We start from the raw sequence: 23550 nt of genomic DNA, 5'->3' as shown, positions 1-23550 counted from the left end.
GAAATTTTTCTTCATTTACACCAAAACAAGTCAGTGGATCATCTCCAGAGTTTAAAGAGGTAAAGTGATAGTCCTATCAGTTCTATACAACTATTTGTAGCCTCATCAGATATTAAGGTGTCTATTTGCAGGTCCCAGTTTCCTTGTTGATCAATACATTCCTGCATTGTGCTCCATTCCTGATTTCCTGAAAGGCATTGGCTCACAAGGCAGCCTCACTATGGTGCGCTTTTATCTCTTCCCTACAATTTGCCTGTGAGTAGTGCAAAACGGAAACTCAGTTTCCGTTTTCTTTTTACCCAAATTTTTTTACGTTGGATAAATTATATAGGTTAAAAGATAATTAATAGCGAAAAATAAGGAGATGAAAAATGTTAAAAAAATAGAGTTTTAATAAATAAAAAAAGAGTAAAAAAGAGAAGTGTTAGTGTAAAATTGTGGAAACCAGAAGCGGATACTCAGTATCCGTGTAAAATGCAACTAAAACTGAGTTTCCGTAAAGCACAATTTTACACGTGTCATTTCTTTTCCATACTATCTGAATCAGATATGATCTAATTTGATTCAGATGTGATCTAGTTTGAGTAATAGTGAAGGGATATCCCTGCTTATGTGGAGATATGAGAGATCATAGGAGATGATTTTTTACATATTTCCCTACCTATGAGGGATAAGAAAGGGATAAAGGGCACCATAGTGCTTGGCCTAATGAGAGACACAAGGTTTTCACTTCAGATTTAAAACAAAAGGCAATATTGTTGGACGGAGTGGGGGCTGGTCTTCGTTATCTTCCCCAATTATGGGCATTTTCAAAATTCCCCGCTAGTCTTTTCTTCTTACTGAAAAATGAAAATAAGCAAGAATCCTATGAGATGTCCCAACAGTAATTCTGTATCTGTCAACACATCCTCAAAACACTACGAAGAAGTAAAGGGACAGGAAGTAAAAGAGAAGTAAAATATATTTTTTCTGCGCTATGTGATGATAGAATTACATGAACTGATTACTATTACATCGTCTCACGTGGTTTGGTTCAGATGATGATTACAGTAAGGTGCCAGGAAGAGAATTGACAATTCATTGGGCTCTCTGTATCACCGAATGGCCAATGATGTACTTACACTTACTGATCCAGTAAAGGGCTTCCCTCTTTGGCGAGAATGAACAACCCACCATCACCTCTTGAGATACGTAAATCTTTGTCAAGGTATGTTGTCAAAAGGAAAGAACTAGATCTTTCCCCAGGAATAGGAACCTTGAGAGGAGCCTGCCCAGAGATGAGCCTAGATATGTTGGCCACAACGTCCTCCAAAGGATTGATGAGCGATGATTGCACAGGTGATAAATCAACTTTCTGACCAAATATGTCTATGTTTTGGGGGAGAGAGAAGTTTGATGATATCTTGGGTGGCTCCAGAGATCCTTCCTTAAACCTGACCTGCACACGTCCAAACACAGGAAAATGATATCCGTAATCCACATCTATACTTGTGTTACTTGATTCAGTTAAAGTTACAAAGACATGAGCAGTGGCTACGAGGGGGTCAAGATCATGTCGTTATGATGTTTACCTGAATCCTGGAAGGACTCCGAACTTCATAAGTAGCTAATGCACTAAAGGAGAAGGTACCGAAAGGGCCGCTCAGAGTGGTTGAGTTGTCAATGGTAAGTGCTGTAGTATTAATAGATTGAGATATCTGTTTGACCTCCACCAATGGTAATTTTCCTGTTGCTAGAAGAGGCAAGAGCTCTGAAAATGCTGTGTACCTAAACAATTTTTTTTACCAAAATACAAACTCCTGGATCAATACTATAAATCCCCTAAATTACTTAATACAATGTTATAAACAAGCACCAAACAGGTAATGTTAAGTTCAGATCAAAGTATAAATCCTTTCCCCCCGTCAGCCTACTGGGTACATGTCTTTCGACTCGATTGAATTTCTAATGCACCAAAAGTAAAAAAAGAAGAAGCTTCTCTATTTGAGCTATTTCACTTCTGTTTCATAAGTATCTAAAAAGGATTCATAAAAGAGCATTATCAATCAGTGCTAGCAGGAGTTTACCCGATTCCTCAATTATCACCTCACCTGGAATACGCAGAGGATAAAAAAAAGAACAAGTAGATATCCTATAATTAGGCATCCATCATAAGTTTTTAGACATAGAGTACCTCCAAATCCAGGTCAAGTATCACCATTAACATTGAAACCAGCTTTAATATCAATTCTAATATATCTAGTACAAAAGAGTTACAAACCTCTAATAGACACCAATGTTATAAATCCAACCCATAGAGTGTTGGGCCACTATGCTCCAAAACTTACTTACGATTTCATTACTGAGTCAAAATTGCACTGTTCTGGAGAATATGTTTGTTTTCCTTATTGTTTCTGATATTTTCTCTTTTTGTAAAATCTTGTTCCTAAAATCTGACTATGAAGTGTACTTGTTGGTATATGTTGTTGCCTTTGGAAAATCAACCTATTCGTGTATCAAAGCAATTCACAAAATTTATCCTGAAAAAAAAACACCCTGCAAGAGTAAATAAAAAAGAAGTTAAGTAGCAGTACTCACAGTAAAGTCCAGTTGCCATCAAGTAGTGAAGCAGCCTCAGTAGGAGCAGGAGTTGGATTCAAGGATTCAAGTTGATTAACCAATTCCAAAACCTCAGCTCTAACTTCACCTGAAGCTTTAAACCCTAATTCAGTCCCATAAAATGTATCCACTAAACATCGTTTCAAATCCCCAAGTTTATCATCATCAGTCTCATTTACATTCACACCAGCAGTCCCATAATCTCTCCCCCCTACTACTACTTCTTCTTCTCCTCCTCCACCTCCCCATTCATCTTCATTTTCGGGAGGATCAGATTCCGAAGACTTGGACGGCAAAGGTTTTTGTTCATTTTCTTCATTTGAAGAACGAATCCGGAAAGATGAGAAATTTCTAGAGGTTCTTTTAGAGAGAGAAAGAGATAGATTAGGGTTTTGACTATGAATTCTAGATGACGAGAAATAATTTCCAAGGTTCTGAGAGAGCAGAGAAGTAGAAGAAGGTTGTGAGGTGGTCAAGTAAAGCGCCATTTTCCTTTTTTTACTTCTTTCTCTCTCTTCTCTGAGAGGAAGTGGCGTTGGTTCATATGGGATTTCGTTTTTGTACACGTGTCGATATTAAACTATCCTAAAGTAAGTAAACAATACCCTTGTGAGTAATGTACACCCACCTTTAATACTGGTGTTGATTGAGTAATATTTCGCTGTAAGCATGATTTCAAAATTTAGCTGTCTCTCAAGTACTTATCATGCTCATACCGATCTAACGGGTTTGTTTCTTTTCTCTCCTCTCGTTGATCAGTGGATTAGTGGAAAGAGAGTTAGGGTTCCGTGTTGATCTCTACTGAAGCTTTCATGAAACTCCTTCAAAGTTAAAATTGGAATATTTCAGGTTGAGGGAATGGAATTAAGTTATTAATTTGAAGAAATTCAAGATAAAAAATGAGGACTGGTAGTGCTGCTAAGTTGATTGTGGATGCGTTGCTGCAGAGGTTTCTTCCACTTGCTCGACGTCGCATTGAAACAGCGCAAGCACAGGTAAGCAATACTTTGATTTATGGTGTTTTTTGTTGGATACTTAATACCCATCATGAACGAATTAGGGCAACTAAATTTATATCAAATAAATCTGATTCTCGTTCGCTTTAATAAATAAATAAACAGGATGGGCAGTACCTTAGGCCGTCTGATCCAGCTTATGAACAAGTTTTAGACTCATTAGCTATGGTGGCTCGGCATACACCCGTTCCTCTACTTGAAGCTTTATTAAAGTGGAGAGAAAGGTGTGTTTTTTAATTATTATTACTTGGGAGTATACCATTATTAGAGATTTCTTCTGTTGGGTTGGACTTGGACACTTAGTGTTTTTCTTCTTCTTTCCAATGTTCTGATTAATGTATTGCAGTGAATCTCCAAAGGGTGCAAATGATGCTGCTACATTCCAAAGAAAGGTTTGTGGCAAAACAATGTTTTGTATTGAATGTAATCTGAGCTTGGAGCTAGGATTAAGCTTCAGGGTGCATCATTTGTTAACTAGATTTATATAATTTTGATAGCTTGCGGTGGAGTGCATATTTTGTTCAGCATGTATCCGCTTTGTTGAGTGTTGCCCACAGGAAGGGCTTACAGGTAAATATAACTTTTTAGTATATTGCTTCCTTATGTTGTTATGTGCACTGCTTAACCTCATGGCTTTGGTGCAGAGAAACTTTGGTCTGGGCTGGAGAATTTTGTATTCGACTGGCTTATCAATGCTGATAGGTAAGTTGATTTATTAAGTTTAGCATTCCCTGCTTTAAGATGTGCTTTACTGTCTCCACCACTTTAAATGTCTTTCCTTTGCTTCACAAATTACCTTCATGGTGCTACTTTCTTGGATGTTGATTAAACTAAAATAATAAAGATAAAACCAAATTAAAATTCCAGGATGAACCCTATAACTATATGGAGATTTGTAACACCTACATTTTCTCTTCATAAACGTAGGTTTCTCGTATTTCATCATAAATAATCAATAGTTTACTACTTGCAGAGTTGTAAGCCAGGTTGAGTATCCTTCATTGGTGGATCTGCGGGGACTACTTTTAGACCTAGTGGCACAGCTCCTTGGTGCGTTATCACGGATCAGGTAACAAAGTTAAAGTTTTCATTTTATAACAGTTTGGCATGGAAGTTTGTCAAGCCGTATTTTTGGTTGCGAACTCTTAAGATACTAAGTGCATAGATCCTGGTATCTATGTTATAATGGTGATGTTTGAGCTTTGAGAATTTGGGTCCGTGGATTCAAGAAAGAAGTCAAAAACTTCATCTGGGGATTGATTATTATCCTTTCCTCTTCTATTTTGCAGGTTTAGCTCTGTTACAGAGCGCTTCTTTATGGAACTCAATACTCGTCGTATCGACACGAGTGCGGCAAGAAGTGAAACCCTTAATATCATTAATGGGATGCGCTACCTAAAACTTGGGGTATGCTTGACCATAAAAGTTTTGTTTTTTAAATGCATCCTGTTTCATCTAAGATGGATACTATTATATTGGAGTATGTAACAATAAATACATTGCCAGGTTAAAACTGAGGGTGGTCTTAATGCATCGGCTTCCTTTGTGGCAAAAGCAAACCCTCTTAATCGTGCTCCGCATAAAAGGAAAAGTGAACTGCATCATGCATTGTGTAATATGCTCTCAAGCATACTTGCACCCCTTGCAGATGGTGGGAAAAGCCGTTGGCCTCCATCAGGTGTTGACCCTGCCCTAAACTATGGTATGAGGCAGTCGGTAGAATTAGAAGCCAGCTTATGTATTGGATGGACAAGCAGAGTAAACATATCTGTAAGTGGGTAATATGTATGTCCAATGTTCACGAATCACTTCAAAATGCTTTTAGTTTGTTGTGTGCATTTTTGTTTAGATACATTAGGTTCTCTCTTACTGTCGACTTCGGTAAGTTATGTTTATTTTGCTTCCTCTATGATTTTTTTTTTTACTAGGTTGGCTATCCTCTGGTAACTCTTCTTCTCTGCTTGGGTGATCCTCAAACGTTCAATAGTAACTTCAGTTCTCATATGGACTATTTATATAGACATCTTAGGGTAAGTGTGTACCACTATTTTTTTCTTAGAAATTGTACTATTTTGCTTTTCATTCATGTCATCTGCCAAGAGATTGGTACTCCTCAGATCCTCTGCCTTTGTTCCTAAGTACTTATTTGATGCATAGACTCCTCCAATTGCAGGACAAGAACCATCGTTTCATGGCTTTGGATTGTCTTCATCGGGTTGTGAGGTTTTACTTAAGTGTCTATGCTGACCCAACCAAGAAATCGTGTATGGGATTACCTAGATAGCGTAACATCACAGCTTTTGACTGTTTTGAGGAAAGGAATGCTAACTCAGGATGTTCAACATGATAAACTTGTTGAATTCTGTGTAACTATTGCAGAGAGTAACCTCGATTTTGCAATGACCCACATGATACTGGAGCTTCTTAAATTAGATAGTCTAAGTGAAGCAAAGGTTATTGGCCTTAGGGCTTTGCTTGCGATTGTTAGATCTCCTTCAAATCAGCAGACTGGCTTGGAAGCTTTTCGAGGTTAGCACCATCACTAGACAAAAAATTTATGTTTTGAGCTTTAATAATCCCCCTTTAAACCTTTCTATCACTGCATCACATCTACTTATGTTTAATTCACAGGTCAGGATATTGGTCACTATCTCCCAAAAGTAAAGTCTGCAATCGAGGCAATCTTAAGGTCCTGCCACAGGCTTATAGTCAAGCACTTCTCACTTCGTCAAAGACTACCATAGGTATTCAATTTGCCGCACGTTAACTGAGAGGAAAGTCGGGAAGAGAAAGATGTACATATGTACAGTCTTTCGAAATGAAAAAAATACCTAGGAAAATCTACCATCCTACTGCTATCTGAAATAACAAATGATCACTTACTTTTGCAGATGCTGTCACCAAGGAAAAATCTCAGGGATATCTCTTCAGGTCAGTTCTAAAGTGCATACCATATCTGATCGAAGAGGTAGGCCGCAGTGATAAAATCACTGAAATAATTCCTCAACATGGCATAAGTATTGATCCTGGTGTTCGTGAAGAAGCGGTACAAGTTCTTAATCGGATCGCAAGGTACCTTCCCCATCGCCGGTTTGCAGTCATGAAAGGAATGGCCAATTTTACCTTGCGGCTTCCAGATGAGTTCCCTCTTCTTATCCAAACATCATTAGGACGGCTTGTGGAACTTATGCGGTTTTGGAGGGCATGTCTGTCTGATGAGAGACTAGAATATGATAGTCAGATTATGAAACGGGGAGTTGATGTGGGAAATGAAGTTACCAGTCAGAGGCAGACAACTTTCCAAAATTTAGGGGACATGGTTGACTTTCGCTCATCCGAAATGGATGCAGTTGGACTTATCTTTCTCAGCTCCGTGGATATTCAAATCAGGCACACCGCACTGGAGTTACTCCGCTGTGTTCGTGCTTTGAGAAATGATATACGAGATCTCTCAATTAACGGACGAAGCGATCATAAATTGAAAACGGAAGCTGAACCCATATTTGTAATCGATGTCTTGGAAGAAAATGGGGTGAATATTTTACTTGACTTAGTTATTTTTCTGCATCCCATTCCTTCCCTTTCTCTTGTTCACTTCTCCTCGTGTAAAACTTATGAGTTTTCACTTTATTTTCAGGAGGACATTGTTCAAAGCTGCTACTGGGATTCTGGCCGACCATATGACTTGAGACGGGAGTCTGATGCAGTCCCTGCTGATGTGACTCTTCAATCCCTTCTGGAGAGTCCCGATAAAAATAGATGGGCTCGTTGTCTTAGCGAGCTCGTGAAATACGCTGCTGAACTTTGTCCCAGTTCAGTCCAGGAAGCCAAGTAAGCAGTTCCCATTTGTACTTTCAACTTCTGGTTCTCAGTCCTTCCATCTGATATTCTTTTTGACAGGTTGGAGGTAGTCCAGCGGCTTGCTTTTGTTACACCCATAGAATTGGGTGGGAGATCTAATCAGTCACAAGATAGTGAAAACAAATTAGATCAGTGGCTAATATATGCTATGTTCGCCTGCTCTTGTCCGCCTGATATCAGAGAAGCTGGCAGTCTCTCAAGAACTAAAGATCTTTACTCTCTTATATTTCCTTCGCTTAAATCTGGAACGGAAGCACATATAGTAAGTGCATGCGAAGGATTTCATGAACTTGCTCGGATAAAGCTTACAAATGAAAATTAAATAACTTGATTTAGAAAGCCAAGTTCATGAGTAGTTCTTATCAGTAATTTCATGCAGTTAAAATAAGTTTTCCCTGTGCCTGAATCTAGTAAATCAACTGATTTTGCGTATCCTGTTTCAGCATGCAGTTACCATGGCTCTTGGTCGTTCACATCTGGAGGTCTGTGACATCATGTTTACCGAGCTTGCATCATTTCTTGAAGAGATTTCAATGGAAACAGAGGGAAAGCCAAAATGGAAGGTAGCGTGGCTGGTCCAATACTGGAGTACTATTTCCCTATAGTCTTCTTTCTAGAACATTAATGCATGCATATCCTTGACTAACTGCGTTAAGTGTTCTTGGACATAATTATGGCAAGACTGGAATCCACATGATGCTGAAATTTTCAATATGTTCTATTTTAGTCAGCTTTTATTCAAACAAAAGAGGTTTATTAATTTAATCTCTTGTAGGAAACCTGAGGCATATAGCGTTTTTTGCATTTCATTGATTTTATATGGAGTGTATGGAAACTTATCAAAGGGGTCTATGTATGCAGAGTCAGAAATCTCGGCGTGAGGAACTCCGAGTTCACATTGCGAATATATATTGCACTGTTGCTGAGAATATCTGGCCTGGAATGCTGAGCCGCAAACCAGGTTTCCGTCTTCATTATTTGAAGTTCATCGAGGAAACAGCTAGACAGATCATAACTTCAGCGCACGACAGCTTTCAAGAAATGCAACCTCTCCGCTTTGCCCTAGCTTCTGTGCTGAGATCACTATCCCCTGATATTGTGGAATCTAGGTCCGAGAAATTTGATGTTAGAACTCGAAAGAGACTCTTTGATCTACTTCTCTCATGGTGTGATGAAACAGGCACTACATGGGGTGGTCAGGATGGTGCCAGTGAATATCGTCGAGAAGTTGAACGTTACAAGCAAGCTCAGCACGGTAGGTCAAAGGACTCCGTGGATAAGATCTCATTTGACAAAGAAATGACTGAACAAGTTGAGGCAATTCAGTGGGCCTCCTTGAATGCCATGGCATCTTTATTGTACGGGCCTTGCTTTGATGATAATGCAAGAAAGATGAGTGGCAAGGTAATATCTTGGATTAATGGGTTATTTATTGAGCCAGCTCCTAGGGCGCCTTTTGGGTATTCACCAGTGGATCCAAGAACTCCGTCTTATTCAAAATATACAGGAGATGGAGGGCGTCCTGCTTCTGGACGGGACCGGCATAGGGGATTAAGGGTTTCCCTTGCAAAAACAGCTTTGAAAAATCTACTTCAAACGAATCTGGACCTATTTCCTGCTTGCATTGACCAGGTAATTTTCTTTACTTAGGTTATGAGTATGCATATCTGGTTCAATCATGATGAGCAGATACCTATACTTTCTTTTTTTCTAGCGATATAAGCACAACTTATGTTCTTTTGACGTGTTCGGCACCTCATTTCTTTCATACTTCTTGTGATAAATGGATTAATTTACTCTTTATTCTTCCTCAGTGCTATTACTCAGAGGCTGCCATAGCTGATGGTTACTTTAGTGTGTTGGCCGAGGTCTACATGCGCCAAGAAATTCCAAAATGTGAAATTCAGAGACTTCTGAGCCTAATCCTATATAAGGTGGTAGACCCGTCGAGGCAGATCCGTGATGATGCCCTTCAGATGCTTGAAACCCTATCAGTTCGCGAGTGGGCCGAGGAGGGTACTGAAGGTTCTGGTAGTTATCGAGCTGCTGTTGTTGGTAACCTTCCTGACTCTTACCAACAGTTCCAATACAAGCTCTCTTGCAAGCTTGCCAAAGACCATCCTGAGCTTAGCCAACTTCTCTGCGAGGAGATAATGCAGAGACAACTTGATGCCGTTGACATAATTGCGCAGCACCAGGTGTTAACTTGCATGGCTCCATGGATTGAGAACCTGAACTTTTGGAAACTCAAAGAATCTGGATGGAGTGAAAGATTGTTGAAAAGTCTTTACTATGTAACTTGGAGGCATGGGGATCAATTTCCAGATGAAATTGAGAAGCTTTGGAGCACAATAGCTAGCAAGCCTAAGAACATTAGTCCAGTTCTGGACTTCTTGATCACGAAAGGAATGGAAGATTGTGATTCAAATGCATCAGCTGAAATAAGTGGAGCTTTTGCAACATACTTTTCAGTTGCCAAACGTGTAGGTTTGTACCTTGCTCGTATATGTCCTCAACGAACAATTGATCACTTGGTTTACCAGTTGGCTCAGCGAATGCTAGAGGATAGTGTGGAACCAATCAGACCAAGCACGAGTAAAGGTGATGTTGGAGGCAACTTTTTGTTGGAATTCTCTCAGGGGCCTACAGCGGCACAAATTGCATCTGTTGTTGACAACCAACCTCACATGTCACCGTTGCTTGTGCGTGGTTCTTTGGACGGTCCACTTAGGAGTACAAGTGGGAGTCTGAGCTGGCGAACATCAGCAGGCCGAAGCATCTCAGGTCCACTAAGCCAAATGCCTCCTGAGATGAACGTAGTTCCCGTTGGTGCTGCACGGTCGGGGCAACTTCTTCCTGCTATAGTAAACATGTCAGGCCCATTGATGGGAGTTCGTAGTTCAACTGGCAGCCTCCGTAGCCGCCATGTATCACGTGACAGTGGAGACTACTTCAGTGACACGCCGATATCGGGTGAGGATGGATTGCATGCTAGTAGCAGGGTCCATGGTGTCAATGCTGGAGATCTTCAATCAGCTCTTCAAGGGCACCAACACACATTGACTCATGCAGATATAGCATTGATTCTACTTGCAGAGATTGCTTATGAAAATGATGAGGACTTCCGTGAGCACTTACCTTTGCTATTTCATGTAACTTTTGTGTCCATGGATAGCTCTGAAGACATTGTGCTGGAGCACTGCCAACACTTGCTAGTTAATCTGCTATACTCTCTTGCTGGTCGACACTTGGAGCTTTATGATGTTGAGAACATTGATGGAGAAAACAGGCAGCAGGTTGTAAGTTTGATAAAGTATGTGCAGTCAAAGCGTGGAAGCATGATGTGGGAGAACGAAGACCCCACAGTCGTGAGGACTGAACTTCCTAGTGCAGCACTACTATCAGCTCTAGTTCAAAGTATGGTTGATGCAATTTTCTTTCAAGGAGACCTTCGTGAGACATGGGGTGCGGAGGCCCTAAAATGGGCAATGGAGTGCATGTCCAGGCACCTTGCCTGCCGGTCCCACCAGATATACCGTGCATTACGCCCGACTGTCACAAGTGATACATGTGTCTCACTCCTTCGATGCCTTCACAGATGCTTAGGGAACCCGACTCCATCAGTTTTAGGGTTTTCCATGGAAATTCTATTGACGTTGCAAGTAATGGTGGAGACTATGGAGCCAGAGAAAGTGATACTTTACCCCCAACTTTTCTGGGGTTGTGTTGCAATGCTGCACACGGATTTTGTCCATGTTTACTGCCAGGTCCTTGAGCTATTTGGGCGTGTTATAGACAGGTTGTCTTTCAGAGATAGTACCACAGAGAATGTCCTGCTTTCAAGCATGCCCCGGGATGAGCTCGACACCTGCCATACGGGTGAACATCAAAGGACAGAATCGAGAGTTGGAGGCGAGCCTCCAACTTCAAGTGGGAAGGTGCCGGCTTTTGAGGGAGTACAACCTCTTGTGCTCAAAGGACTGATGTCAACTGTCAGTCATGGGTATTCCATCGAGGTACTGTCACGTATCACAGTGCACTCATGCGATTCCATATTTGGGGACGGCGAGACACGGCTCCTCATGCACATCACTGGGTTGCTTCCATGGCTCTGTTTACAGCTCAGCAACGACACCCTTCTTTTTCCTGCTTCCCCACTCCAACAACAATACCAAAAAGCCTGCTCTGTTGCAGCCAACATTGCGGTCTGGTGCAGTGCAAAATCGATGGATGAACTAGCAGTAGTGTTTGTAGCCTACTCCCGTGGAGAAATTACAGCGGTCGACAACCTACTTGCTTGCGTGTCACCACTGTTATGCCATGGATGGTTCCCAAAACACTCGGCTCTGGCTTTCGGTCATTTGCTTCGGCTTCTTGAGAAGGGGCCAGCCGAACACCAACGCGTAATTCTGTTGATGCTCAAAGCTTTGCTTCAACATACAGCAATGGACGCAGCTCAGAGCCCGCATGTATATGCGATTGTTTCACAACTTGTGGAGAGCACGTTGTGTTGGGAGGCACTGAGTGTGTTGGAAGCCTTATTGCAGAGCTGCAGCACATTAACTGGAGCTGCTGCTTCTCATTCACATGATCTAGCGGTGATGTCATCAATAGAAAACATTGGTTTTGGTTGTCCTACTGATGACAAACTGCTTGCTCCTCAAAGTTCATTCAAGGCCAGAAGCGGGCAACTGCAGTTTGGCATGGCCATGGGTTCTGGTTTTATGACGACAAATCAAGCAATGTCAGGAACGACAACACAACTTGGTGGTGGTGGTGCAGCTGCTTCTGGTAGTGCAACAGAGACATCTGGATTGTCGCAGAAGGATCTGGCATTGCAAAATACTCGCCTAATTCTTGGACGAGTTCTTGATACTTGTGCTCTTGGAAGGAGGAGAGAATATAGAAGACTTGTACCATTTGTGACCAGTACGAGGAACCCTTAAAATGAAAAGAGTTGGGGTTTTCATTGTTATTACTTAGAAATGTAGAGATGAATGAGAAGTTGTGTAAAAAAAAAGAAGAAAAGAAAAGAATGTACTCTTGCATATGTTGAAGTCGTGTTTCATGGATACAGCTTCTTGATTTGTTCCTTTCAAAGTGGAAAATCAATGGCAAATCTATGTAGTAATTTAAAGGTCTACTTTATTTACTGCATTGTCAAAAATGAGGTTACTACCCGTGTAGCCTGACTGATTAGAGACGTATCACAATCGCTTAAAGGGAAACTGCTCACAAAAAGCTGTTGGTTGTCAATAATTCCAGGGCATTATTCTATTAGACCAGATCTTGTAGTGGAATCCAAGCACAACAAGTCAAACATACCGTTGGAGAGAGACAATGCTTGAAAAATAAATTATACCTTAAAACCATGATAATCGGTCTATAGGTATACAAGTGTTCATCAGGATAGTGATTTTATCAACTAATCAGTAGGTGAATGGGTTTTCAAATCTGAAAAATCAGTGTTGGTTGACTCTGAGGTGACTCAAGTCTCCTTAAGTTCATATACATTTAGTCACGGTACATTTGACATTTGTTTCACTTAAAAAAATGATTGAATTTGTTTCTATCATAGAACTGTTTGTCTATAGGTGTCAACTGTTTTATTGTAAAGCACCTTCTTCAGTAGTAAGTTTTTGCTAAAACAGAACAATCCTAATTTTCTGTCCTTGATCCCCAAGGTAAATTTTCCTAAAAATGCTAGTGATTTTAGACCCATAAGTCTGCGTAACACATCTTATAAAGTGATCTCAAAAATACTAGCATATAGGCTTAAACCCCTCTTAAGCAAAATCATCAGTCCATATCAAGCTGCTTTTGTTCAAAATAGAATGATGACAGACAATATTGTAATTGCACATGAAATAGTTGACTCTATGAAAAAGCATAAATCGAAAAAAGGTCTAATGGCTATTAAACTAGATATGAGTAAAGCTTTCGATAGGATTGAATGGTCATTCTTGTATGACTGCTTAAAGTCTCTGGGTTTCAATGATGTCTTTTCTCACTTAATAATGCAGTGTGTATCAACAGTATCCACTTCAATCATGCTTAATTGTTCACCAGGTAAGGTCTTCCATCCTAGTAGAGGTTTGAGACAAGGTGACCCCTTGTCTCCATACCTCTTTATTATTTGTATGGATGTCCTCAGTAGAGCTCTTACCCAAGCTGAGAATAATAATCTTATTAAAGGCATTAAGGTTGCTAAAAACAATCCTTCTTGTCCTTCTGTTTCTCATCTGTTTTTTGCAGATGATATTCTGATCTTCACCAAAGCCAATCCTAAGGAGGTAAGACATCTTAACTCTATTCTAGAAAGTTTTAGCAAGGCTTCGGGACAAGCCATTAATTTTGACAAGTCAGGACTAGCTTTTAGTCCTAAAACTTGTCATAATGACATCACAGCTATAACAAATATCCTGAAAATTAAGAAAATGGGACTTCAAGATAAATATCTTGGAGTCCCTCTCCTGTTACAAACCAATAAGACCAATTCTTTTACTGGCATGATTGAAATATATGAGGATAGACTATCAGTCTGGAAATCTAAACATTTCAACCAACCAGCTAGAACTGTTCTTTGTCAGACTGTCCTAGGGTCCCTCTCTACGCATCAGATGTCTGTTTTTCCCATGCCAAAAAAAGTTACTGATAGAATAGACTCTATTCAGAGAAAAATTTTCTGGCATAAAGATAACAACACTAAAGGCATTTACCTTAAGAAATGGACTAATGTAGCTGATTCTAAACATAAAGGTGGGTCAAATATTAGGCAGGCTGCTATTTTTAATCTTGCCTTGTTAACTAAATTAGCTTGGAGACTCCTGCAGGATGAAGATGCTCTTTGGCACCAAATCTTAAAGTTCAAATATTTCCCTACCTGTAATCTACTCTCTGATGTGGTTTGTAGCAAAGGTAGCTGGATCTGGAGGGGTATTGATAAGGGATTAGCCATTATCAGGAAAAACTATTGTTGGGAGCTAGATACTGGTAAGGAAATTAACACATGGAAGGATGTTTGGGTTCCTAGTTTAGGTAAACGTGTACCTAGTGATATGTTTTCCTCATCTGTCATGAAAGTTAGTCAACTAATTGATAAAGATACTAAAAACTGGAACTTATATATGCTTAATAGCTTGTTTCCACCTGATGTTGTAGAACACATAAACAAAATTAGAATTCCTGCTATTGGAAGAGACCAAATTAGATGGACATGAACTAGGAATGGTTTGTTCTCTGTCAAGTCTGCTTATAATATTTTGCTTGATGAATCTCAGCAGAATATGACTTCATCGTCTGTTAATTTTCCCTGGAAAAGGTTTTGGAGTGTCCAACTTCCTCCAAAAGTTTTACACTTTCTGTGGAGATGTATTCAAGACTGCTTACCAACTAAAGATAAGTTTGTCAAGTATGGTCAAGATTTTGATACAAGCTGTCCCATGTGTGGTATTGAAACAGAATCTACGCAACACCTCTTAGTTAACTGTTCTGTGGTTCATAGAATCTGGTTTGCCCTCAATCACTCTATGATGAGTGCCAAATATTGTATATATTTATCCCTTTTTGTTGGCATTTAACTCATCTTTTGTGCATTAATTCTACATTTTATCCCATAGTCTGTATTTTCATTGTTTTTAAGAATAAATATTTTTTCTTACTTAATTTTGCATTTTTAGGTAATAAATAAAGTTTGGATGAATTGCGGAGCGAAAAGAGAAGAAAAGTAGTGAAAAGACGGGAGGAATTACACAAGGAAGCCGCGAAGAATGTCGTGCACAAGACCAAAAGGCTAGAAGTGGGCTTGAAGAGGAAGAATTGTTCTTAAAGAAGACATGGGCCTGGCATACCCAAGGCCCAAAACCCTCACCCAAACCCATTTTCTATATCCAAGCCCGTCTCGGATTTCATCCGTCAGATCGAAGCATTTCAGCATCCTACGGTCGCTCCTATGCCTGTGCATCAAATCCCGATGATTCCGCTAAACACTACAACACCTAACCTAATCTCGCACCGTAGACTTCGTTGTATTTTACATCCTACGGTCGCTACAAGCTGATTCTTTCTTAGCCGTCCGATCCACCTACCATCTCCATATCCAGCGGCTTCAGCTCGTGGTACACACATCTTGATACACCCGCCTAACACACTAATACTCGAACCCTATGACCTAGCCAAACAGCTCCCTAGCCTAACCCATATCGACCTCCACCTTCTTCTTCCTCTCCCCCTCTCTGCAACAGAACCACCATACCCTGCCGTACCACCACCTATTCCACTTCCACAACCACCACTACCTACACCAACTACCACCAACTCCACCATCTCCATCATTACCCGACACGACCCATCCCCCTAATTCGAAGCGCTTTAACCTCTCTCACCAACTGACCTAGGTGAGGGTTGATAAAACACCTCATATTAGGGAGCAATTGTAGCGATTGGGAGCAGGAGAAGAACCAAGAGAGGCAGAGAAGACATGGGGCGACGTCAATTCAAAGTTTTGGTGAGTAAATTTCGGAGATTGAAAACCCTAATTTCAATTCTAGGGTTTCGGAAAAATTGGGTATTTGGTGATATAAATAGGGGGTGATGTAGAGGGGTAGAGGGGGATGATCTCTGGACTAGCCAGAAAAACATTTTGTTCTGTTTTATTTCACAATTTCAATTTCAGTTATTGCATGACAGTTGATAGTGAATGTTATATGATGTTTTGATTTTTATCTTCAATGTTGAGAATGTTGTTTCAATTAGCATATGTGATGAATGTTGATGCTGTTAACATGTTTTTCATGAACTAAGTTACTGCAGCTAAGGCTCAGATGAAGCCTTAGTGCATTGTTGGATGATGAATTGCTAGGTTAGAGCCTTAATGCTTGTTTTTCTTGAGCAATGGGAGAGATTAGTGCTCATCTGTGTGCTTGTGATTGATTGTACTGTCAAAAGACAGTCAATGCTAGGAGCACATTAGTTGAGCAAGCTGATTTTCTTTCCATTCCAATTGTATGCTTAGGGTCTTAATTTCAACCTAGAACTACATTGTTTGGCTAGGACACCAAGGTGGATTCTAAGCCATTAGCTTAGCCACAATTCCTTTCTTCATTCACTTACAATTCCAGCTCTGCTTTTATTCACTGCTTAGTTACTTTCCTTTACTGTTTTGCTTAGTTCTTGCATTTTGAAGCTGTGTGCACTGAAGTCAGTGCACAATCTCACCCCTGCCCTTGGCTTACAGCCTTGGTTCCTTGCTGTTGTTATTTTATATCATCTGCCATCTAATCCTTGCTGTGCTGCCATCTTGTGTTAACTGTTTTAGTTCTTTGTATCTGCCTTCATCCATCACTGCTCACTGCCATAGTGCTTTGCACCCATTGATAGCTTAGGAAAACTTCTTTTAAGCACTCCTACTCCCTGTGGACTGATCCCTTTCTTATCCCTATATTATAAACTTGGCCTTGTATACTTGCAAGAGTTTTTGTGTGTTTTCCATTCCACACCAAGTTTTTGGCGCCACTGCCGGGGAGTAGTGATGCCATCTGCTGATTTCCTTTGCTGTCTTTCATCTACCATTGCATCTCTGTCAAGATCATTGCAGCTTCTGCCTTGCAATCATTGCACACTGCTTTTGCAATCTTTGCACAAGATCATTGCAGAGTTGTCTGAGATCATTGCACTCTTGTTCACTTACAGGTGTTGCTGAGTTGCTGCAGAGCTGTGTTGCTAGGCCACCTGAGCTGCTGCTGCTGCTGTTGCTGCTGCTAAGCCAAAGCCTGCTGCTGTCAAGCCTGCTGCCAAGCCAAAGCAACTGGGCTGCTACCTGCTGCTGATGGGCTCTGCCTTCTACTGGTGGGCTTGTACTTCTCTGAACTGGGCTTCACCAACTTCAACTGAACTGGGCTTGCCAAGTGCTACTGGGCTCTGCATTCTTCTGTTGCTGGGCTCGTGGTCTTCTGTGAGCTGGGCTTCGTTGCTGCTGCTGGGCTCTGTTCCACCTGTTGTTGCTGGGCTTGAGCGTGAGCTGCTAAGGACGATCCTAAAGCCCAACTGGGCTGTGCAACTAAAGGGAACAAAAGCCTAACTGGGCTTCCCTCCTTAACCAAGTAAGCCTAAACCATGAGTAACCCACTTGGGCCCCATTAAATATTCAATTTGGGTATGTAATAATTAATTTATTTTTAATTTGGGCTTGTAATAATTATTTTTATTTTTATTTTTCTTTTATTTTCTTTTATTTTTTTTATGGGCTTGTAATTATTATTATTGTTTTTATTTTCTTTTATGGGTTGTGCTAATTTATGCTAGGTTTAGTTCAAAAAATTTTCCAAAGCCCAACTTTAAACCAAAAAAACCAAAATCCCTTGTTAGTCCAACACCCATTCAAAACCAAATCTTCATAACCCTTGTGGGCCAAATTGTTTCCGATTGCTCTGTCTGACCAACATGTTAGTTGAGGTACCTACAAGGACATGATTGTGACCTATAGAGACCAAACAAACAGACTTGTTAGAATTAATCAAGAAGAACCTATCGAAATTCTGAGTTCTAAGGTAGACAGCCCAGATCAATCCGAAACAATGGGAGAACCACGTACCCTCAAGGATTATATGTACCCAACTAGAGCCAGTCAACCTTCTTGTATTGTGCTACCCGAGGCTAATGGCCATTATGAGCTGAAATCAAGCACAATACAGATGCTTCCTATTTTTAGAGGTGTTGAGAATGAAAACCCGTACCACCACGTGAGAGAATTCGAGGAAATTTGTGGAACTCTGCGTTTCACTCAAATGTCCGACGAAACCCTAAAGTTAAGGCTCTTTCCTTTCTCCCTGAAAGATAAAGCAAAGGCCTGGCTTTATGCTTTACAGCCTCAATCCATCATGACATGGGATGACCTCATAAAGGAGTTTTTCAAAAAGTTTTTCCCGAACCACAAGACTGCGACAATTCGTCAAAGTCTGAATAGCTTTGTGCAATTAGAAGGTGAGACCTTAGCTAGATACTTGGAGGGATTCAATGAATTATTGCTCCAATGTCCCCATCATGGTTTTGAAAAATGGAGACTTGTGCAAATTTTGTATGAGGGTCTAGATGTGTCCACCCGAACAACGGTTGAGTCGATGTGTAATGGTCTATTCGTAGACAAAACTGCTGATGCGTCTTGGGACTTCTTGATTGAAGTAGCTGAAAAGACGCAACAGTGGGAATCCATCCGTGAACCCAGAAAGACTACATCCGAAGCGAAGGCTTTTAGGATTGAAGCAGATTTCGAGGGAAGAGCAAACATGGCATCAATAGTTAGGAGATTAGAAGAGTTAGAACTACATAAAAATTCAAAACCTTCCACCACTACTCTCCGAGAACATGTCGCTTCGGCTGTATGTGCCGCTTGTAACGATCCCAACCATCAATTCCAAAATTGTCCCGATTTGCTTGCAGTCCAGGAATCTAGGCTTGAACAGGCACATGCCATGTTTCAAAAACAAGAACATAACCCCTATTCACAGACCTACAATCCAGGAGGAGAAACCACCCTAACTTTTCATGGTCAAAAGGACCCACTCAGGGAGGACCATCTCAACCCAATCAGATCTATCAAAACAATCAGGGATATCAGAACAATCAAGGTTATCAACACCCGAGAAACCCTCAACAACAATCAAACTCTCAACAACAATCATATCCTCAACACAATACCGACAAGAGATTATCCACCCTAGAGGAAATGTTCCAGAGTTTGATGCAAAGTCAGAAAAATCTAGATCAAAAGATGGATCAAATGTGTGAGAGAGAAAAGGGTAAACTTCCGAGCCAACCCCAACAAAATCCAAAGAGGATATTTCAAACAGGCACAACGTCCTGCACTGAAACCTCACCCGATCAAGTCCATGCCATTACCACCCTCCGAAGTGGTAAAGTCATCGAGAACAACGTGGGCGAACCTAATGAATCTGATACAAATTCCACGCTGTCTCCACAACCCCAGAAAACCAAAGAATCTGAGCAAGTTGGAAAGCCTGACAATTCTACTGTTGTGAATGTCCCTTTGCCAACTCATTCTCCTGTTGCCCCATTTCCTCAAAGATTGATCTATCAACAGAAAAGTACCCATAATGAGATGTTAGATCTGTTCAAGAGAGTCAACATCAACATTCCTTTTCTTGAAGCAATCAAGCAAATCCCTGCTTATGCCAAATTCCTCAAAGACTTGTGTACTCAAAAGCGCAAGCTCAATGTGCACAAACGTGCTTTCTTAGCTGAGCAGGTGAGTTCCATCATTCTGAACAAAACTCCACCCAAGTTTAGGGATCCAGGATGTCCAACAATTTCTTGCACTATAGGAGAACACACGGTCAATAAAGCGTTATTAGACCTAGGTGCAAGTGTTAACCTACTGCCATATTCTGTTTATGAGCAGTTAGGTCTTGGGGAGTTGAAACCAACATCTATCACTCTACAACTGGCAGACCGATCTGTCAAGATTCCTCGTGGAGTGGTCGAAGACGTTTTGATCAAGGTTGACAAATTCTATTTTCCCGTAGACTTCATTGTCTTAGACACTCAACCTGTACAAAACCCAGACTGTCACATTCCTGTCATCTTAGGACGTCCTTTCTTGGCTACGTCCAACGCGATCATTAATTGTCGTAATGGAGTGTTGAAACTGTCTTTTGGTAACATGACGGTAGAATTGAATGTGTTCGATATTAGTCAACAACCTGTGAATCTTGATGATGATGATGTGCATGAAGTTAATATGATTGAAGGATTAATGCAAGATTTTGACTAACATTCTATCCGTCGACCCCTTTCAAGCATGTATGGAGAACTTTAACCCAGATTCCTATGATGATGCATACTGTAGTGACGTCCTATCTCTGCTCGAATCTGTACCTCAAATGGACATCACTGAAAGGAAATATGAAGTGGAACCACCCTTACTCTCTGATTCCAAGCTTATTCCATCCATTGTTGAGCCACCCAAGCTTGAATTGAAAACATTGCCTAGTACGTTGAAGTACGCATTCCTAGGTTCTTCTGATACTTTACCGTCATTATTTCATCATGTTTAGACACGGAACAGGAAAGTAAGCTTTTAGAAGTACTTAAGGAACACAAAGAGGCCTTAGGATGGACCATCTCAGATCTCAAAGGAATTAGTCCCACCATTTGCATGCACCACATTAACCTTGAAGAGAATGCCAAACCATAGGGAAATGCAAAGGAGACTTAATCCTAACATGAGAGATGTAGTCAAAGGAGAGATCCTGAAACTACTTGATGCGGGTATCATATACCCAATACCTGATAGCAAATGGGTTAGTCCCATTCAAGTTGTGCCTAAGAAGTCAGGCATTACTGTAGTTCAGAACGACAAGAATGAATTAGTCCCTACTCGTACAACCACAGGATGGCGAGTATGCATCGACTACAGGAAGTTGAACACAGTAACAAGGAAGATCACTTCCCGCTCCCTTTCATTGACCAAATGCTAGAACGTGTGTCTGGACACAGTCACTACTGTTTTCTAGATGGCTTTTCCGGTTATAACCAAATTCACATTGCTCCAGAAGATCAGGAAAAAACTACATTCACGTGTCCATTTGGGACGTTTGCTTATAGACGTATGCCCTTCGGGTTGTGTAATGCACCTGCTACTTTTCAGCGTTGCATGATGAGCATTTTTTCTGACATGATAGATAGTTTTCTCGAGATCTTTATGGATGATTTCTCTGTTTTTGGTTCCTCGTTTGACGAATGTTTGAAGCATCTTGCCCTCGTGATATCCAGATGTAAAGAAAAGAACCTTGTTCTAAATTGGGAAAAATGCCATTTTATGGTGAATTCAGGAATAGTTCTAGGACACATCATCTCAGAAAAAGGAATTGAAGTGGATAAAGCTAAAGTTGACCTCATTCAACATCTACCAAACCCGCTCTGTGAAGGAGATCAGATCATTTCTAGGTCATGCTGGTTTTTACCGGCGATTCATCAAAGATTTCAGCAAAATCTCCAGACCTCTGTGCAGTCTTCTCTCCAAAGATGTTGCCTTCAATTTCGATGCTGCTTGTGTGAAGGCATGGGAGGAATTAAAAACCCTTCTCACCACCGCTCCTATAGTCCGACCACCCGATTGGAAGCTTCCGTTCGAACTTATGTGTGATGCCTCTGATTATGCTGTTGGTGCTGTTTTAGGACAGCGAGTTGATAGACTACCATATGTGATATACTATGCTAGCAAAACCCTTAATGATGCCCAACTCAATTATTCAACTACCGAGAAGGAATTGCTTGCCGTCGTTTTCGCATTAGACAAGTTTAGATCTTATCTGATAGGGTCTAAGATCATCATATACACAGACCATGCGGCTTTGAAGTATCTTCTTTCCAAGAAGGATGCTAAAGCTCGCCTTATTCGATGGATACTATTATTACAGGAATTCGATCTCGAAATCCGTGATAAGAAAGGTTGTGAGAATGTGGTTGCTGATCATTTGTCTAGATTAACTTTAGAGTCTATTGATGAATTTGAGCTGATTAGAGAATCATTCCCAGATGAACAGCTGATGTCTATCTCAGACCTTCCTTGGTTTGCTGATATTGTTAACTACCTCGCTACAGGTAGGATGCCCTCACGTTGGTCGAGACAAGACCGCTAAATTCTTGGCTGAAGTTAAACATTTCCTTTGGGATGACCCATATTTGTTTAAGTACCCAGACCAAATCATTAGGATGTGTCCCCAACACTGAACAGAAAGATGTGATATCTTTCTGTCATGACCAAGCATGTGGAGGCCATTTCAGTGCCAAGAAAACCGCTGCAAAGATCTTGCAGTGTGGATTCTATTGGCCATCATTGTTCAAGGATTGCCATGATTATTGTGTTGCTTGTGAACGCTGTCAAAAGCTAGGAAGCATTTCGAGGAGAAACATGATGCCATTGAACCCCATTTTGATTGTGGAGATTTTTGATGTTTGGGGGGATAGACTTCATGGGTCCATTTCCCATGTCTGACAGCAAGTTGTACATCCTAGTCGCAGTTGATTACGTTTCTAAGTGGGTAGAAGCCATAGCAACCAGAACAAATGACCACAAGGTGGTACTTTCATTTTAAAGGAAAACATATTTTCACGTTTTGGTACCCCTAGAGCTATCATCAGTGACGGCGGTTCACATTTCTGCAATAAGTACTTTGAGTTTTAGTACGCAAGTATGGATAACTCACAAGGTTGCTACTCCACCGTACCACCCTCAGACCAGTGGACAAGTGAAGTCTAATAGGGAAATTAAGCACATTCTAGAAAACGGTTAACCCGTCTAGGAAAGATTGGTCATTGAGATTGAATGATGCTTTGTGGGCCTATAGAACAGCTTATAAGACACCAATTGGCATGTCCCCCTATCGTCTAGTGTATGGAAAGCCGTGCCATCTACCTGTGGATTAGAACATCGAGCTACTGGGCAATCAAGAGCTGAACTTTCTCTGGACGAAGCTGGAATTCAAAGGAAACTTCAACTCAACGAGTTGGAAGAATTGAGAAATGAGGCTTATGACAGTGCCAAGTTATATAAGCAGAAGATGAAGATGTTTCATGACAAGCGTATTCTAAAAATCCTTCACTCCTGGTCAGAAAGTCTTGCTGTATGACTCCCGATTACATCTTTTTCCAGGAAAACTGCGTTCCAGATGGAAGGGTCCGTACCTAGTACGCACAGTTTTTCCTCATGGAGCTGTAGAGCTGGAGGATGTCTCCAACAAGAACGTTTTCAAAGTCAACGGGCAGAGATTAAAGCCATTCCTTGAGCCATTTCCACCCGACATTGAAACAACCAACCTGGAGGACCCAGTCTATGTGGACTAAACTGGTCCACTCTTTCCCTAAATAACCAAAAAGTTTTCCAAATCTTTCCCTAAAAACCAAAATTTGTCTTTTCCCCCAACAAAACCAAATTTTTCCCAAAAAGTCCAATCCCATTAAAAACCAAATTTTCTTGTAGATAATGTGTTAGTTAAATTTCCTTTTGTTATATTTTGTGCTCATCCATTGTGACTCCTAATATGATGGATTTTTGCCT

At 40.8% G+C, this 23550-nt stretch overlaps 1 protein-coding gene and 1 pseudogene across 1 annotated transcript; one reads left to right on the top strand and one right to left on the bottom strand.

The window, feature by feature from the left end:
* Nucleotides 1-924: 924 nt before the first annotated feature.
* On the bottom strand, nucleotides 925-3127 carry LOC113301978 (probable plastid-lipid-associated protein 3, chloroplastic). The gene is made up of 3 exons (XM_026550803.1): nucleotides 2578-3127; nucleotides 1572-1767; nucleotides 925-1438 (listed from the first exon to the last, which is right to left on the bottom strand). The coding sequence occupies exons 1-3, from the start codon at nucleotides 3084-3086 to the stop codon at nucleotides 1124-1126; spliced, it is 1020 nt and encodes a 339-aa protein (XP_026406588.1). The 5' UTR covers nucleotides 3087-3127; the 3' UTR covers nucleotides 925-1123.
* A 189-nt stretch (nucleotides 3128-3316) lies between these two features.
* Nucleotides 3317-12626, top strand: LOC113301977 (annotated as a pseudogene).
* Nucleotides 12627-23550: the final 10924 nt, after the last annotated feature.

This window comes from Papaver somniferum, chromosome 8 (genome assembly GCF_003573695.1).
Source record: "Papaver somniferum cultivar HN1 chromosome 8, ASM357369v1, whole genome shotgun sequence".
NCBI classification, from domain to species: Eukaryota; Viridiplantae; Streptophyta; class Magnoliopsida; order Ranunculales; family Papaveraceae; genus Papaver; species Papaver somniferum.
This window is presented reverse-complemented; position numbering and strand designations above follow the sequence as displayed.

Excerpts from the sequence above, each read along its gene's own strand:
- LOC113301978 (XM_026550803.1), bottom strand. The coding sequence starts at position 3,086 with ATGGCGCTTTACTTGACCACCTCACAACCTTCTTCTACTTCTCTGCTC. Across the intron at positions 1,768-2,577 it reads GATGGCAACTGGACTTTACT|GTACACAGCATTTTCAGAGC; the intron begins GTGAGTACTGCT and ends AAAATTGTTTAG. Across the intron at positions 1,439-1,571 it reads GGAGTCCTTCCAGGATTCAG|GTCAGGTTTAAGGAAGGATC; the intron begins GTAAACATCATA and ends GGACGTGTGCAG.